Consider the following 17,139-nt stretch of genomic DNA (forward strand, 5'->3'; position numbering starts at 1 on the left):
TCGGACAAATGGTGGGGTGACACGTAGAACACAACAATCAGGTGCGGGGCGGTGCACCTGATAAGGACAAGTAGGAAAGGTTAAGGGTAGGTGATGACTTTGGATAGGGCAGAGGGCATGAACATACTGAATTGAATAGACCTGGGAAACATCTAGGCTGGAAATTATTGAATTTGGCCATCACTGAATTTACCCCCTTTAAGGATTTAGGGTTTAGGCACTTTTTTTGAGAATTTGAGTTCTTTGATGGCACACCATATTAATCTAAATGTGACAATGCTTGGATGCCTCTGGTGTCTTTCTTGATAGGGTAGTTTGGTTACTTGTTTTATTCATCTTCTCCAAATATGGTAATCATTGTTATGGGTTTTTGACGAGTTGGGATTGGATTACTGGCAAATGGGGGTTGATGAGATTTGTTACACTAAGGTAGTGGGTTGATGGAATTTGAACATAATGGAGATTGTTGCTTGTAAAAAAAGGTTTGACCGGGAATATAATACCTATGAGTGTGATTTTAGATTTTGATCCTATGAACACCAAAGAATGTCAAATCAGTCAACAGTGCCGCAATGATAATGCAGCTCCTTTTGGTTCTCAATGGTTCTTTACTTTCTTTAAGAGAATGAAGTTTTCTTACTTTCTCTTAGAATGTTACAGCCTTCAAGAGCACGAGTCTTTTGATTACTAACTCACAATGTAGACAACACTAGAGAGTAAATTCATATGAATTTTACTTACTGGTTAGTGGTTACTACAGTACATTTGAATCTCCACAAAAGTTTTCTCAAACCAGACCTTTGTTAAGCAGTTGGGTTCTTCAGATGGTTGGCTTGAAATTGCCTTAGCAATTGAAGAGACTGATAATAGAGCTTGAGGTCAATGCCATCAACATTCCTACCCACACGTGCCTGCAAGACTGCCTGGAAAATAACAAGCAGGCTAGAGCTTATACCATTGCATTTACTTTCATGTGTTGTAACTTGTAACTGGATTTTTGTCTACTGCTTACCTCATTATCAGGTTGAATATGCAGTTCACCAATGAACTGGTACATGGATCCAACCCGAATGTTAAGCTCTCTGAGGAGTTTGGTATCGATCTTTAAGCTGTCATTTCCATCTACTACTGTGGCAATAGCTGTCTCAACAGAATACTCTTGTAACCTGCCAAAGAGACAATGGAGGTTAAGATTCCTAATGATATTGCAGAATCCATCTCATGAAATGATAATTTAATGGAGCAACAAACCAGCAACTCATTGTTTGAATCAGTTGACCTATTTACAATTAACATGTTTCTAATTATTTAGCTCAATCCAAGTCTAAGATGTGTGTATCGTTTGTTACAATTAGCATTAAGAAATGATAACTTCATGTAAGCATGAGCACATGGAGATATAGAAGATCATAGTTTGTTGGTACCAACCAAGATATTCCCCAGGTCAGAAATCAACATCATTGGAATAAAAAGTTAAAAGAAACTTTAAAATGTGTTTATGATATGAGCTAGAGTTCTTTAAACTTCTTTATAGTACACTACATGAGTTGATAGGGAATTGCATTACATATCACACACACAGCTACACCCTAATGGCCTAATCCATAAACTCATATTAGTTTTTGTTTGAAAGGGAACTCATATTAGTTAGCTCCTTTTATTTTTCTCTTGTTTCCTGCACCAGCAAAATTGTCATTCTATATGCATCAGTGGCTCCAGGAGACTTTTCCTCAAAAAAAAAAGAAAAAAAAAGTGGCTCCAGGAGACTCTAAATCTTTCAAAAGAATAAGATATACAAGTCTCAACATTTAGTCCAGACCTGCAAATTCCAAGTTTTCTTGATTGACACAATTACGAAAAGCTTCTAGAAAAGCATTTACCTCATCATGCAACCAACATAACCAAATCTATATAATGTTGCTCCAAACCTCTGTCAGTGCTACTGTTACAATCACTGGTGTGCTACCATTCCAGTTAAAGCTGCTGCTAACATCATCTACTCATTCAACCATACACCAGAGATATCATCCTACATTGCCATCAACTCAAGACACCACATTTACCCAGAGAATATTGTCTTGCCAGTATCTCATCAATATAATTCATCAAGTGCGTCCCTTATCTCCCAACACTACTGTCATGACTAGTATTTCACTAATAAAAAATCACCATAAAATTATCATTTGACTGATTTTACCGGTGCCTAGGCTAGGCAGGCAAAAACCATTACATTTCCAATGCTTTTATCATCAATTTCACCTCGAGTTCATCTTTAATCTTCCCTGTCACCTCCACGAGCTCTGTCAGCATTAAGGATGCATCAAATGCTCCTAAAACGAACACAGCCAGCCTTAATATAACCTATTTTACCTAATCTGACACTAGAAATACAATTTGGAGAACGACCTTTTAAGTTTAATCCTAGGAAAATGTCAGAACTGAAGGTCATAATACCAGGGAGGTTATTTATCATTGATGATTGAACATAAAGTTAAAAGACTAACACTATGAACATTGCTCTAAATTGAAAATACCACTTAACAATGGAAGAACAGAAGTCTTACTTTCCGGTCACTCTTAGTGAAGCCCCTTGCTTAAAGTGTGGTGAACATGGATGCAGTTCTTGCAATAAAACCAATGCCCCAGATTCCGTTGGAGATGATGCCATCAAGTACACTCCTAACCTTTATTCCAAATCTTTCCTGGAATTCAAGAAATGCCTGCAGTTGATAACCAAAATGTACTAGCATCAATGTGATGGTAGAATGTATTGCAAAAGATATGTCCTATGAAATCAAGGTCACACACCGGGATAGAGGCGTATTGCAATTGAAGTGCTAGTTACACACAAAGTTGATTAAGTTATTTGGATCAGCCAGATGACTCAAGGCAAGGATCAGCCACTTGAATTACAACCTTTAACGAAAACAACAACTAACAAAGAAAACAAAAATGGGGTTGTGGCAAATTCATACATTTTACTATTTAGACAACACATTAAACACAAATCATAACGCGTATATCTACACATTACATACCCACAACTTAGAGTTCAACAAAACTAAGAATCAATGTCCCAAAATGTCTAACTATTCTGACAAAGGGAGATATAAGAGTTCACTTGTTTGCCATTGAATGCACTTCACCTAGTTCAGAATCAACATAAGATTCAGTAATAGAATGATAGAAATTAGCAATGGGACAATACCCAAACACCAATATTCACAGAGCAGTAAAAAGATGGAAACTTTAACCACAGCAACTGATATATACCTTGATCTCTCCGAGTTTTGATCTGAAAGGAGGAAGCTTCCTCTCTCTAGGTGGAGGCTGAGTTCGAATGAAATGAAACACGGAGGAGAGACTTAGTTCTTGTTTATATGGGCCACCTCAGGCCGACGACTGTTAAGCTGGCTTAATATTGTCTTGTGGCCTTTTTGGGCTTAATTTCAATATTGTCTTGTGGCCTTTTAACCCCCATTTAAACATTCGGCGATGGTCCGGTATGGTTTTGGCAATGTTCGGTGATACTGTGGTGACATCCAACGAAGTCCTGTGATCAGTGGCCGGATTCCGGCAAGATTTCCGTCATAGTTTCATGTGGATTCTCTCTCTTCCACTTTCTCTCTCTATGTGACAAGAGTTACGTGAAGACGAAATAATCACAAAAAAAACTAAACAAAAACTTACTTGCGTATTATGAAACATTTAATAGTTAATACAGTAAGAATAATTATGTAAACGAGGACACTTTCTAAGAGTATTTGTTTATTAAGACAAAATAGAGATAAAGTAGTACTAAATGGACGTTTTCGCTTTTATATATCAATTTGTACATTTGTAGTAGGCCATTGAGCCTACGTAGTTCGGTTGGATTTTCATCTATACCACAAGTCCTCGCTTATACAATTCAATACATTTGCACGTACAAGTCACAACTACACTAGCGATGAAAATCCATTTGTATAAATAGATTGCACGATGATGTGGTAATATATGTGTGACAAATGAACTCGAAGTGTGAACATTTATATACTGTATACTCAAAGGCAAACTAAACTTGGGGATCACCTCAATTGCCTCAACCAGACAACCACCGGAGTAATTAGGGATGGGTGTTCTAACTGCTAGTGTTTATGGTGCAGAAGGGTGCCAAATAGGGCAGTCCAAGTGCCCATAACACTCTACTCCCTCTCTTGGTAGAGATGACAGCTCGAGCTTCAAGTAGTCTTAACTCTTAACTATTGGGCGGTGAGATAGGCATTTCACATATACTCATGGCCATGCCTACATTTAACAACCACTTTATATTAATAGGAAGGTTGACCCAATACTCCCATCACTGGTTAAGCTTCCTTATCAATTCTCATGTCCATTTCCCCCATATTGGGAATCCACCCTTAACATAAAAATTGGTTATTGGTTGGATTTGTCACTGCTGTAGCCATCCCAAAGCGATTGGGGTCATGTTCTGGTATTAGTTCTTGGTATTGAATGCTCCCACCAATCTCAACCAGAAACCATTAATTGTTGGATAAAAATGGGAGTAGTAGATCATGTTCTACACCATCTCTCTTTTCTTCTTCTTCTTCTTCTTCAAATTGGTTTGTTTCAGATTCAAAGCTCTCTAGCAAGCAATGGAAAACAAGCACCAAGTAAGTTAGTGCTTTATTCTCCAAAGCCCAAAAAGATTCAAACTTGAGGAGGCACTTTTTGCATGGGATTGGTATAATATTGCTTCTCCTAACCTCACTCAGTCAATTTCACACAAACCCCATTTCTGAACTCACATCTTTCATTCCATACCTTCCTTCTTAAAAACCATCTCAACCCAGAAAAGCTCTGAGATTTTTGAGTAGTAATGACAGAGGAGAGAAAACCTGCAGCAGAAAATGCTATGATGGAGATAGAGAGCAGCAAGCCCTCAGGAAATGGTCTTGTGGCTGGTGGGCTTAGTCCTCTGAGTGAGACTCTATGGAGGGAGAAGGCCAGTGTGGATATGGTAGGGGATGTGTCGGCAAGGTTGACGTGGAAGGATCTGACGGTGATGGTGACACTGAGCAATGGTGAAACTCAGACTGTTTTGGAGGGTTTAACTGGTTATGCAGAGCCTGGAAGCTTCACAGCTTTGATGGGACCTTCTGGTTCCGGCAAATCAACCTTGCTTGATGCTCTTTCCAGCCGTTTGGCTTCCAATGCCTTCCTTTCTGGCTCTGTCTTACTCAATGGCCGCAAAAGAAAGCTCTCTTTCGGCACAGCTGTGAGTCCATCTCTGTTTCTCCTCTGTTTTTTGCCTTGCACTTCCTCTGTTTTTGCTCTGTTTTTGATTGGTGTGTGTTCTTGTGTTGGATATTGGTTTAGGCATATGTGACCCAAGATGACAATTTGATTGGGACTCTGACTGTAAAAGAGACGATATCTTACTCAGCTAGGTTGAGGCTGCCGGATAAGATGGGCTGGTCGGAGAAGCGAGCACTGGTGGAGGGGACAATCATGGAGATGGGTCTGCAGGATTGCGCCGATACAGTAATCGGGAATTGGCATTTGCGTGGGATCAGTGGAGGAGAGAAGAGAAGGGTTAGCATTGCTGTTGAGATCTTGATGAGGCCTAGACTGCTCTTCCTTGATGAGCCAACCAGTGGACTTGATAGGTATATATTAGATCATTAGATCATGTTTTTTAATTATAGGATACGTAATATATTAGTATCTAGTTACTCTGTCTATATGCTGTTCTTCATAATTGATATGCTCTAAATGTTTTGTCTATGCGGTTCTTTCTAGGTTTGTAACTAGTATGCTTAGAATCGTAAGTATAACTTCCATTTCTGCAAAGAAAACAATGTGATTTTTGTTGTCATTATTTTAAAATTGGTTTCCAGTATGTACTGCATTGTTCTGTCATAGCCTTTTTAGTGTTAGTCTGCTAACAATCATTTGGACTTTACTTTGTGGCAGTGCTTCAGCATTTTTTGTAACACAGACACTGCGTGCCTTATCACGAGATGGAAGGACTGTGATAGCTTCCATTCACCAGCCAAGCAGTGAAGTCTTTGAACTATTTGATCAATTGTATTTGCTTTCTGGTGGCAAAACAGTTTACTTTGGTCAGGCTTCCGAGGCATATGAGGTAAGTATCAGTATTTACAATTAATTTGGTTTATGAAATCACGACTTATTTTAATGTGCTCTTAGTTACATTTTGATTGCTACATGTTTGCAGTTTTTTTCACAAGCTGGTTTTCCCTGCCCTGCTTTGAGGAACCCATCTGATCATTTTCTTAGATGTGTAAACTCTGACTTTGATAAAGTAAAGGCGACACTGAAAGGGTCTATGAAACTCAGGGTACGTACAAATATAACTTTTTCCTTCTCATCTTTCTGTTACACTTAGTTTTCACTTTTGATAAATTCGATATTGGTATCTTATCTACTACCAGTTTGAGGAAAGTGATGATCCTCTGGAAAAGATTACGACCTCTGAAGCTATAAGAGTTCTTGTTGATTCCTATCGTAGTTCGCAATACTCTTATGCAGCTACAGAAAAAGTTGCAGAGATATCCAAAGTTGTAAGTGTTCATGTGAACTGAGTGGGATTGGTGAACTGATACTTGTTAGTTACTATAAGGATTTGACGATTTTGTGATATGCTGCAGAAAGGGACCGTTTTAGACTCTGAAGGAAGTCAGGCTAGTTTTCAAATGCAGACCTTTACATTGACAAAGCGTTCATTTGTCAACATGTCAAGGGACTTTGGCTATTACTGGCTCAGGCTTGTCATTTACATTGTTGTTGTAGTTTGTATCGGAACCATCTATCTGAATATCGGAACTGGCTATGCTTCAATTCTGGTATGCATTTTTTGCTGAGCAAGTAAAATCATATCAACAATTGGAATCTGAAACTCATTCAGGTTTGTCAATTCTGTGACTGTAGGCAAGGGGTTCATGTGCATCTTTTGTTTTTGGTTTTGTCACTTTCATGTCAATTGGTGGGTTTCCTTCATTTGTAGAGGATATGAAGGTATGTCTCTTTAATCGAGACCTTATTTCTACTTGGATGTCATTGTAGGATATCATTTTTGACCGCCACATTAATGTTACCAGGTTTTCCAAAGAGAGAGGCTGAATGGTCACTATGGTGTCACTGCCTTTGTCCTCAGCAACACATTCTCTGCAATGCCATTCCTGATACTGATTACCTTTCTCGCTGGAACTGTCTGCTACTTCATGGTCGGACTCCATCCAGGCTTCGAGCATTACTTGTTCTTTGTGCTGTGCCTCTATGCATGTGTCACTGTAGTTGAGAGCCTGATGATGGCCATAGCCAGCGTTGTTCCTAATTTCCTCATGGGTATCATCATAGGGGCCGGAATTCAGGTTCATATCAGAATTATGATTTTGAAGCATAGTTGTTTCAAGTGTCAAACCATATTGATGAATGTGTGTGGTTTTCTTTACATTTCAGGGCATATTCATGCTAGTCTCTGGCTATTTCAGGCTACCAAATGACATCCCTAAGCCAGTGTGGCGTTATCCGATGTCATACATCAGCTTCCACTTCTGGGCTCTACAGGTAAAACAGCTGTTATTTATTAGAAATCACTTGCTGATAGAAGTGTTTCTAAGGAACTGAAACTAAAGCATGCATGTTTGAACCTCAGGGTCAATATCAGAATGACTTGGCTGGCTTACTCTTTGACAATGAGACACCAGATCAAATTAAGATACCAGGTGACTACATTCTAGAAGTTGTGTTCCAGATCAACACCAGCAGATCAAAATGGATAGACCTTGGTGTTATATTCAGCATGATTGTCGTCTACCGAGCCATCTTTTTCATCATGATCAAGTTCAGTGAGGATGTCTCACCTTGGATTCGAGGCTACATGGCGAGGAGAAGACTGCAACAGAAGAATGGCATCCAACACACGACAGTTGCCCCTGATGGTCTCTCACAGTCCCCTTCTTTGAGGAACTATGCAACTGGTAAAAGGTTGACGAGGTAGACGAGAACTTCTGGATACAATTCCACAAAGCATAAACACTTGCAATATAAACAATGTCACAAATGCTACAAGATAGAATTATGTACACATTTTAACACTGTTTTGTTATGTCATTCAATATCCGAATGCTTGATTTCTATGGATTTCCCAAAATTGTGATGGATGCATTAGGGACTAAGATAACATGCTTTCTCAATTGCAGATAATTAAGGAGTTAAACTTCCATATGAACAATTAAAAACAAATAAAAACAAACAGATGAAAAGAAATGCACCTGTACATTCTTTGCAACTATAAATTAGTCCTGTACAGTATATACATCATTGCCAACAAGACATGAATTTGGTCGGTATTTTTCTCAAATGTTGCAACTGTTGTCAATTGCTTTGTAAGGCTACATACAATTGTAAGTAAAAAACATATGGTGCCACTATTTATAATCATACCAGATGTCTCGTGCCTTCTCATGATATACAGAATTACATAAATACTTGAGGAGATGTATAAAATTCACTTTCGTTAAACACTGGTCTCAAATCTTCCTGGTTCATAAACTCTAAAGGAAAGGAAACAAGGAGTCCCCTTATCTGTTTCAATCTTTCCATTGGATCTGTTTCTTTGTACTGTCCGTTCTCCCACGATTCTAGCTTCTTAGGAGCTATTCCCAGATCAATTGTAGTTTGCCCAAGTTTCTCTTTCCAAAAAGCCATGGATTCTCTGAGAGCAGCCCTGTAGTTGATGGAGATATTAGAACTTTTAGAGTGCATAGAGCAAAGAAATAATAGTAGAAAACTTTGGTAGTATAATATTGTAGTGCATAGAGCAAAGAAATAATAGTAGAAAATTTTGGTAGTATAGTATTGTACCTTGAGTTTATAGAATCATTCGGAATACAAGAGAATACCTCTTGGTATATAATTGAATTTTCCTGCAGAATATTAGAGATAATTTAATCAGGTAAGAGAGCCTAGAAGAAAAGCAGAAAGCAAAATGTGAGAAACATGAACAGGTTGTAGATCTTGCAAGTTTCACCTTTGCAGTTGCTAGCCACAGATACTTGTATGTTGAGTCCGACACAGGATCACTGATTTGATTTATCTGCAGAATGAATAAAAACTCATGAAAGAGTGTTTACCTTTAAATGAGGAAGACATACATGAATAACAATTAGAACAATTTAAGTCGCAAAACTTATGTGTAAACAAGTAACCGTAAAATATCAATGATTATATCAAAGTTACCAACCTCTCCTGCATGAAGACCCAGGTGTTCAGACCACAGAGAGCACCTAAGACTATAAGAAAACTTTCCGGCCTTCCAAGGCTGTCCGGCCATGGATGATTCGAGAAACTCTTTATCTTCAATGACAACACCAATCTAAAACAAATATAATGAAGTACTTATAATCAATATGAAACAGTCACCAGGTTGTCCATTCATATCATTGAAATGATCCCACTCACACCATATGTTTCTTCTCTACAACATTTGCCATTACTTGTGAGGTCACATATAAAAACTAAGAACTACATGCTGAAAGCCTAATTTGAAGAAAAACCCAACCCATACCTCAGAGTCTCTTGATCCAAGTAAACTTCTGTCATTAATATTTGATGATCCAATCAAAGCAACACGGTCATCTACAATCATCACTTTACTGTGTACATATACCTGCATAACATTGAGGATACACGGTAACCATGTTAAAGTTCATGACTCCTACTAGAGTTTGCTTCATATTACCAAGATATGCAGCAATGCGAAAAAAAATACCTGACTTGTGGATAAAGGGCCACCTTCAGAAAGTTTTCCATATGTTCTCAGACCATAGAAAGAAATGTAGTCGTGTGTCTTAGCACCAAGCAAAACTTTAAGTTTATGAAGTATTGAGTACTTCTCCCAGCTAATGGTTCGATACTGCCAATGCATAATGGCTCTAACAGTTGCTGCACCATAATCATCCACGCCACCCTATTATGTGGACTCAAAAGTAAATGAAAAGGAAACACTGTTCGAAAAATTCAGTGAAAATTGCAAGCCTATGAATAAAAAAAACAGACCAACGATGGCTACCTGAAAGCCAGGCAAGAGTGGCATGACAACAATAACCCTAAAACACTTTTGTTCTTTGTGTGCTAGAACAATGCGCCTGTATAATACTTCCAGGATACGGTTCTGTATAATCTCATCCCCTGAAAACCCTGATATGAAAAATTGATTCTGGAAGCAACCAGCAATCAAGATAGAAAGATGCTCAGATTAGAACTCGAAAGCAGTACTCTGAACAGAATTTAGTCATACTTGAATCAGTTGAATCACTTTGTTGATAATCATGCACGCTACTCTTATATATAGTCCTATGTGAAAGATATATATATGGATATGTCTCAAACTCATTTGACAATATATCTTTGGACTACATCACTATCCCTAGCCCCATCCTTGTCTTAAAATAGTAGTCTCCACTTTTAACTATGCAGATCAAATTCTCCCCGAAAATGTATGATGATATCAAATTCCAGGCCAACTCAACTGACCAGAACATTGCACATTCTAAAGCTGTAGAAAACAAAAATGACCCTTTAAAAAATAAATTAGCAAGTAATCATACAACAATATTTCTTTATAAATGTATGCAGTCACCTATTTTTCTTAGAAGATATTCAGTTTCTAGACAAAATGTATGAGCGCAGGCACAAAGTCCCATACCCATACTTTGAAGCAAGAATGCATTGATAACGATTCATTCATCAAGAACATTGGTCTAACCTCAATATAAACAAAGTGTTCTGCCTTTTCGATGAGATAGCAATAAGCATTATGTATGCTTTCTTCAGTTTGGCTAGTTCCAGCGGACCACTGGCTCACACTTCGAATTACCTACACATCAAACTTTTATTAGAAGCCAGGTGATGAAATTTGAAGGGTGAAATAAAACGACTCCAGCGTAAAATATCATTACATACCTAGACAGCCAAATTCACTATATTAAGAAGGCATTACTAACCTGACATTTGCATGCAGCACGAGGACCTGTTTGTCCACCGTCATCAGTAGCAACAGCATGATCAGTTTCCTCTGAACTTTCTGACAATTCATTTGTAGTTGTCAAGCCAGATTGGACCACTGAGTTTATATTGGTTCCACTTTCAAGATCCATAGAATAAAGATCATCCATCATCTGTGTATCTGGTTCTAGAGCTTCAACTTTGGGATTCATGGAAGAGAAAAAAACACTACCAGATATCCCATTAGGCGGGTTAACAGGATAACAATGCGTGTGCTGGGCACTTAACTTTTGATCTACACCAGGAGGATCCAAACAGTCAGCTTCTTGAGGCAAAAGCAACGGGATATTTTGCAATGGTGACAGAGAGGAATATGAATTCTCTCTCTGGATCCCGTTCTGGTTCTCTTCCACTTTGCTTTTCTCAATGTCTATCTCTCTACTTTTTCCCATGTAATGAGGAATTACCATGTGGTGTTGTGGCATAAGTAGTGGAAGTGCTTGTTCATTTGGAGCTTTGTTTCTCTACAAAATGGATCATTTAGTTAACAAGCCTACTATAATATCGAAAATATGTGACCACAAGAATTTACCTTAGCATGATTCCACCTTTGAACAAAGTGTCTGGCAATGTCACGGCAAGGAGGTCCCCAAAGAGCACAGTGGACATCATGCCATGGCATACGCGGAACTTTTTCGCGCTCCAATTCATCTTTCATTACATCTTCCCATGAGTTTGGTTCAGATTCTCTATCCCAACCAAAAAGAAAAAAATTATTGCTTTGAAAGGGTATATAAAGGGGTCTGCATCCAAAAAGTCACTGGAGGAAATATTCTCTACCAAAACAACAGCAGATATAATATACCCTTTGTTCTAGCCTTTTAGGAAACTAAACTGTCAATGTCCATAGCAAATTAAAGAAGCATAAGGAAATACCTTGGGTTATAATAATCCTTCCCTGGCCATACAGAAGGAGGACAGTCACCTACTTTGTGTTCAACCGTGTCATAACGGCCAAAGCACAAATCTAATCCTCCAATGTAGCAAATCTGATAATCAACAATGACAAGTTTTTCATGGTGTGACCTGTACATTTTCATTAATAATTTGTGAGTCATTGACAAAGTAATTACATAAACCTTGTATGCTAAATTCAAGCTTGACATCAGTTCAATTTACGAAAAGGAATAGGTCAATGCAGTGCATACCATAAGTAAATTCCTGTGGGAAAACGGTCCGGATAGCGCATTACTCTAACGTTCTCATGAATCTTTGAAAGCTTCTTCTTACTGTATAAGCTGTTGATCTTTAAAGCAAGAGAAACCTCCTTGTAGAGAAGAATGTAAATCTGCAGATCAACAGAATTGTCAAACTCATCGTGTTCATTCACATAAAGAATAGATTTCATCCAGAATGTGAAATAAAATTTGTGTTTTTACCTGAACCCCTTGCTTAGCTTTTGTTTCTAGTAAAGCATCAAGCCTAGAAGAAGAGTTGCTACTGAAAGGACGTCTTAGATACAGTTCTGGGCAAAGCCACCAGCCAGTAATGAATATCTGGAAGCATAAAGTTGATGAGTGAGACCTATCACCAGTAGAAGTATCCATTAACTAGTGAAAAAAGGCAAGAGAAGAAACCTCTGAGTTTGCACCCTCAATAGAGGAAGCAATAGCTTCAAATGCTGCTTCACCATCTATGAACCACTGAGCTTGACTCCCATCATCAGTCAAACCTCTGGGAGGAGCAAAGGAACCGAAACGATGAGGATGACAACAACCTTCATGAGGCCTGAGGCCAGTATCATTAATTGCAGTAATCCAATCTTTAACTTTTGCTTTGCTAGTGGTTCTTAACCTTAAGTTTTGATTTCCAGAAGCAACCTTATGACATTTACATAATGATGTTGTTGTCAGAAATTAATTGAAGAGAATTATAGATCTGATGTTTTAAATAAAACTGCATTTGATCATTTCAAGTCTCTACACTTGTACGGATGTAATTAAGCTGAATATTCTTAAAGCAACTTCTCTATAAAATTTCAACTGGCCTTAAGAGAAGCTAGATTCTCAAACTGCATGTAACCTAGATAACAGTAAAGTAAAACACAACTCACCCGAAATGTATAACGTAAAGGGTTCCGTTCCTTTATTTGACTTGCTAGATAATTTTCACACTGTCCATTTCCATTCAAGGGTGGAGGAGCATTGAAAATGATAATATCCAGAAGTTCAGTGTCAAAAGGATCATCTAGTAAGGCCAAGAACCCAGGTTTTAGAACAGCCCAGACCTGCAATTGGGCAAAGTATGAAGTGAATACAAAATCCAGGTAACTACAGACAAATAGAAAACAGAAGGCAAACATGGATTAGTATTATTAGAGAAACAAGCAAAATTTTCACATTTCAAAAATTTTGAGCAAATTTGCATCTTTGTATATTGTTTATGAAAGACTATTCTGAGAGAGTATAGTTCACTGAAAATACCTTTTGCCAATTGTTGCTGCAACAACCCAGACAAAAGCCAGCACAAGATGCCACATCAGAATTAGCCCCTGAAAATTTTGGTAGATGTTTCACCATGACATAGCCTTCTTTCAACTTTGGTCCATACTCTTGTAAGAAGGACAACCGTGAAACCTCCAAAAATTTGCAAACCTACAAATCCAAACCACTTCTTACAACAATGTAAAAAGTGAGTATCTAAGAATCACACCATCAATATAAAAAGAAGCACACCTCTCGAGAATTCACTAGATCCATGTTTCCCAAAAAATGGTTCAAATAACCCAGCATCACCACCTTTGCTCGATCTGAAATGCACTGCTGCCCTCCTAGCGCTGGGCGGATGATGGGAAATGCGGCACGAGATGGAACATATCTGCAAAGGGGATATGGTATAAAGGTCAATTTCGATCCCAGCAAGAAAATAGGGTATATGAAGCTAGAAATCACCTATTTCTAACACTATCGTCATGATGTAAAGGAACAGCCCCATCATCTGGTTCATCATCATCTTGTACTACTGCTGTCTGATCTGCTATTCCTAAGCTGTGGAGCCATTCTTTAACCTTTCATGTACAGTTCCGACATGAGTTATACCAAGTATATGCCATAAAAACTAACAATATCCTTGACTAATCAAAAAGTAATACCCTCACTTCAACTATTACCACACCAAGTGCCATTGTGAATCCAGGCATATATGGTGCAGAATATGAATAGAATAAAACTAGGGAGAGGTTTATAAATGTCATAAGAAATCAAGAATGATAAGGTCCTAAGGACATATTGTCAAACCTGCTCTTGTTTCTCATGAAATTCCTCAATTATAGCACGTTTCTTCAAAGCAAAATGTAGATAAAGAACTTGTGATGCTTTCTTCAGTAACCGCCACTTGAACTGTCAAAGCCAAATTCATTCAGAACATTAGAATCTACTACTTGCGTAGAAAGGAAAATGAAGTTTACAAATCACAACGAAATGATCACAAATTTATAGAAGAGACTGCACATGATTATCCTAAAAACCTGAACAAACAAACACCAATTTTACAAAGCAAAATATAGATATAGAACTCGGGATGCTTTCTTCAGTAACCGCCACTTGAACTGTGAAAGCCAAATGCATTCAGAACATACAAATTTACAACTTGCATAGAAAGGAACATGATGTTTACTTATACCACTGAAATGACCACAAATTTTTAGAAGACATTGCACATGAATATCCCAAATCCTGATCAAAGGTACACCGACTCTACAAAGAAAAATATAGATAGTCATGATGCTTTCTTCAGTAATTGCCACTTGAACTATCAGAGTTGAATGCATTCAGAACATAAGAATCTACTAGTTACTTGCATCGAAAGGAAAATGAAGTTTACAAATCATAGTGAAACGATCACAAATTTAAGAAAAGACACTGCACATGATTATCCCCAATCCTGAACAAACATATATCATTTCTACACCATCCAAAAGTTAACACAGAAAGGTATTGTGAATGGTTAAGAACACACTGTTTTATAAATAGTAAGTACTACTCCAGCATTAGTACCCATAACAATCCCAGAAGCACTACTATTCATCCACTTATAATAAACCTATAAACACAAAAATCTCAGAATTTCTAACCCCTATTCACTAAAAAGCAAACACCATGCTACAATAAATAACCAACTTTTTCAAAAAAAGTTTCAAAATTTAACTAAAAGAGAGAATTAAGCATGCCTGTTTGTACTGAAACTCAATTGTGTAAGACAAAAGCATGGGGCTGATATCTCCGGTATCGGGTCGCGACACCGATACGATAGTGGCCACCGGCAGCTCTGCAAAAATCGGCGCCGTCTCCCCGCATTGCCGGAACGAATCGGAGTGTACAGCACCGTTGGGAATGAGCTTCTCCGACGACATCCTCTGTTACTTTGCTTCAATTCCAATATTCCCAACAATAAACACAACTCTTGCTCTTGCATATCCTTATAAACTTCACTTGAAGATTTGACAATCAGAGAGAGAGAGAGAGACAAGTTTCGGTTTGTTTTGGAAACTGTGAGAGAGAAGAAGAAACTTTGACAAGGAAACGAAGCGGTTTTTATAGTTTAGTACCGGGAAATGGGAGGGTGGCGGCTTTGGGTGACCTGTGGTGACATGGAGTTTTCGTGAAGTTTGGTTCTTATGAAAACACGTGTCCTTTTGAACCAGCTTAAACTTGATGGCATGGAGTTTTTGTGGCACCTTGACGAGTTGACTGCCTTTCATATATGATTCAAGTTTGCAGGATATATGAACTACACGTGCAATTACAATAACAACCCTCCAGAGACCAGAGATGAACCCGTTCACAAATTTCATGTCCCATGACTACACGTAGTAGCGGAACTCGAAACAAAATTCTGGGAATGTCGAGAACTCGAGATATTATGAAGGGTCAATGTATACCAAATTCTTTAACTTAATACTAAAAATACACAATTAGTATGCATCACAAGAAAAAATATTTTACGTACGACATGCAAATAAACTGTTAATAATTCATATATTAGGACATTCGTACATGTTTAATAAAGTTATAGATCTTAATCATTTACATGATGTCGTGTATTTACACGCTATACACATAAGATTCTCTGGTATCATAACTAAGAGACAATTTTAAACGCGTCGGGGAGGGCATGACCCCCTCCGTCCCCTATCAAAACATAACTCGGGTAATTTTTTTTTTAAACACCATTCTTTTTATAATGAACGTGAAGGTTTTTTGGTCAATTAGCATATGATATATGACGTCAGTAAACTCAGTTTTGTCCTTTCTGACTGCTTACGGCATATCCCCATCGTAGGATCACGAAAAAGTATATTCATATTTTGTGCTTGCCTCCCAGGAATATGCTTGAAATGGGCAAATGATGGCCAAGCAATGTGACAATAATGCCCATGCACATATGTAGGAGCAAAATACAATTTTAGTTAATAATTACGTGTAATTACTAGAATAAGGTATGAATGGTTATACTTGGGGATTCTAAGGGAATGATGCTATATGAAAATTAAAAAAAACAAAGTCATGTTCATGTCGAGCACTTTGTCGTGCACGGCTAGATTATGCAGCTCATTAATCATGATTTGCCAACAATTGCGTATTCGTTTCACTTGTAGGAAAATGGATACATCACCCAAAGAATTATCAATCTTGCAGGCAAAGCTAAAACGCAATCCCAAGTTACCAACCTAACTTCATGTCACTTGCAAGGAGTCGGTTCTCTCCGCAGGTTGTTTTGAAACCTAAACTTTCATGTCATCTTCTTCTCGGGGCCAAGCTAGTGCTTATGTTGGGCCGTAACAGAGACGCGACTCGCTAAACCCTTACAAACCTGACAACTATTGTTATAATAAGATCCACACAAGATCGGGCTTTTCTGCAATAAAAAATCATGCGGGAGAGCCCGATCATAACAAGTGTCCATATAGAGTAATACACCTCACAAATCCAATTCGCACGAACCAGAGCAAAAGAGCTTCATCACCCATAGCTCCAATGGTACCTGCTCTACTATATATATATAGGACCCTTCCATTAAGGGATTTATTTTTTTGAAATATATGAGGGATGAGGGATTACACCA

At 38.1% G+C, this 17,139-nt stretch overlaps 3 protein-coding genes across 4 annotated transcripts; 1 reads left to right on the forward strand and 2 right to left on the reverse strand.

Moving 5' to 3' along the window:
* Nucleotides 1-555: 555 nt before the first annotated feature.
* LOC101297066 (CST complex subunit TEN1-like) lies at nt 556-3,352 on the reverse strand. Of its 2 annotated transcripts, none has more exons than XM_004302218.1 (4): nt 3,274-3,352; nt 2,565-2,720; nt 1,013-1,166; nt 556-923 (listed from the first exon to the last, which is right to left on the reverse strand). In XM_004302218.1, the coding sequence occupies exons 2-4, from the start codon at nt 2,666-2,668 to the stop codon at nt 804-806; spliced, it is 378 nt and encodes a 125-aa protein (XP_004302266.1). In that variant the 5' UTR covers nt 2,669-2,720; nt 3,274-3,352; the 3' UTR covers nt 556-803. The 2 variants fall into 2 exon arrangements, with proteins under 2 accessions (XP_004302266.1, XP_004302265.1); XM_004302217.1 differs by lacking the exon at nt 3,274-3,352 and adding an exon at nt 2,809-2,936.
* Nucleotides 3,353-4,581: 1,229 nt separating this feature from the next.
* LOC101297556 (ABC transporter G family member 11-like) lies at nt 4,582-8,143 on the forward strand. Its single transcript, XM_004302219.1, has 10 exons — nt 4,582-5,260; nt 5,362-5,651; nt 5,959-6,130; nt 6,224-6,346; nt 6,441-6,569; nt 6,657-6,851; nt 6,937-7,023; nt 7,107-7,379; nt 7,468-7,575; nt 7,664-8,143. Exons 1-10 carry the CDS (start codon nt 4,862-4,864, stop codon nt 8,006-8,008), a joined length of 2,121 nt encoding a protein of 706 aa, XP_004302267.1. The 5' UTR covers nt 4,582-4,861; the 3' UTR covers nt 8,009-8,143.
* Nucleotides 8,144-8,298: 155 nt separating this feature from the next.
* On the reverse strand, nt 8,299-15,486 carry LOC101297849 (phospholipase D p1-like). The gene is made up of 20 exons (XM_004302220.1): nt 15,245-15,486; nt 14,313-14,414; nt 13,968-14,083; nt 13,752-13,893; nt 13,500-13,670; nt 13,130-13,303; nt 12,654-12,896; nt 12,456-12,572; nt 12,225-12,364; nt 11,953-12,102; nt 11,609-11,765; nt 11,016-11,540; nt 10,778-10,888; nt 10,082-10,228; nt 9,782-9,979; nt 9,578-9,679; nt 9,254-9,385; nt 9,041-9,106; nt 8,875-8,936; nt 8,299-8,737 (listed from the first exon to the last, which is right to left on the reverse strand). Exons 1-20 carry the CDS (start codon nt 15,425-15,427, stop codon nt 8,488-8,490), a joined length of 3,288 nt encoding a protein of 1,095 aa, XP_004302268.1. The 5' UTR covers nt 15,428-15,486; the 3' UTR covers nt 8,299-8,487.
* Nucleotides 15,487-17,139: the final 1,653 nt, after the last annotated feature.

This window comes from Fragaria vesca, linkage group LG6 (genome assembly GCF_000184155.1).
Source record: "Fragaria vesca subsp. vesca linkage group LG6, FraVesHawaii_1.0, whole genome shotgun sequence".
In the NCBI taxonomy this organism is placed as follows: Eukaryota; Viridiplantae; Streptophyta; class Magnoliopsida; order Rosales; family Rosaceae; genus Fragaria; species Fragaria vesca.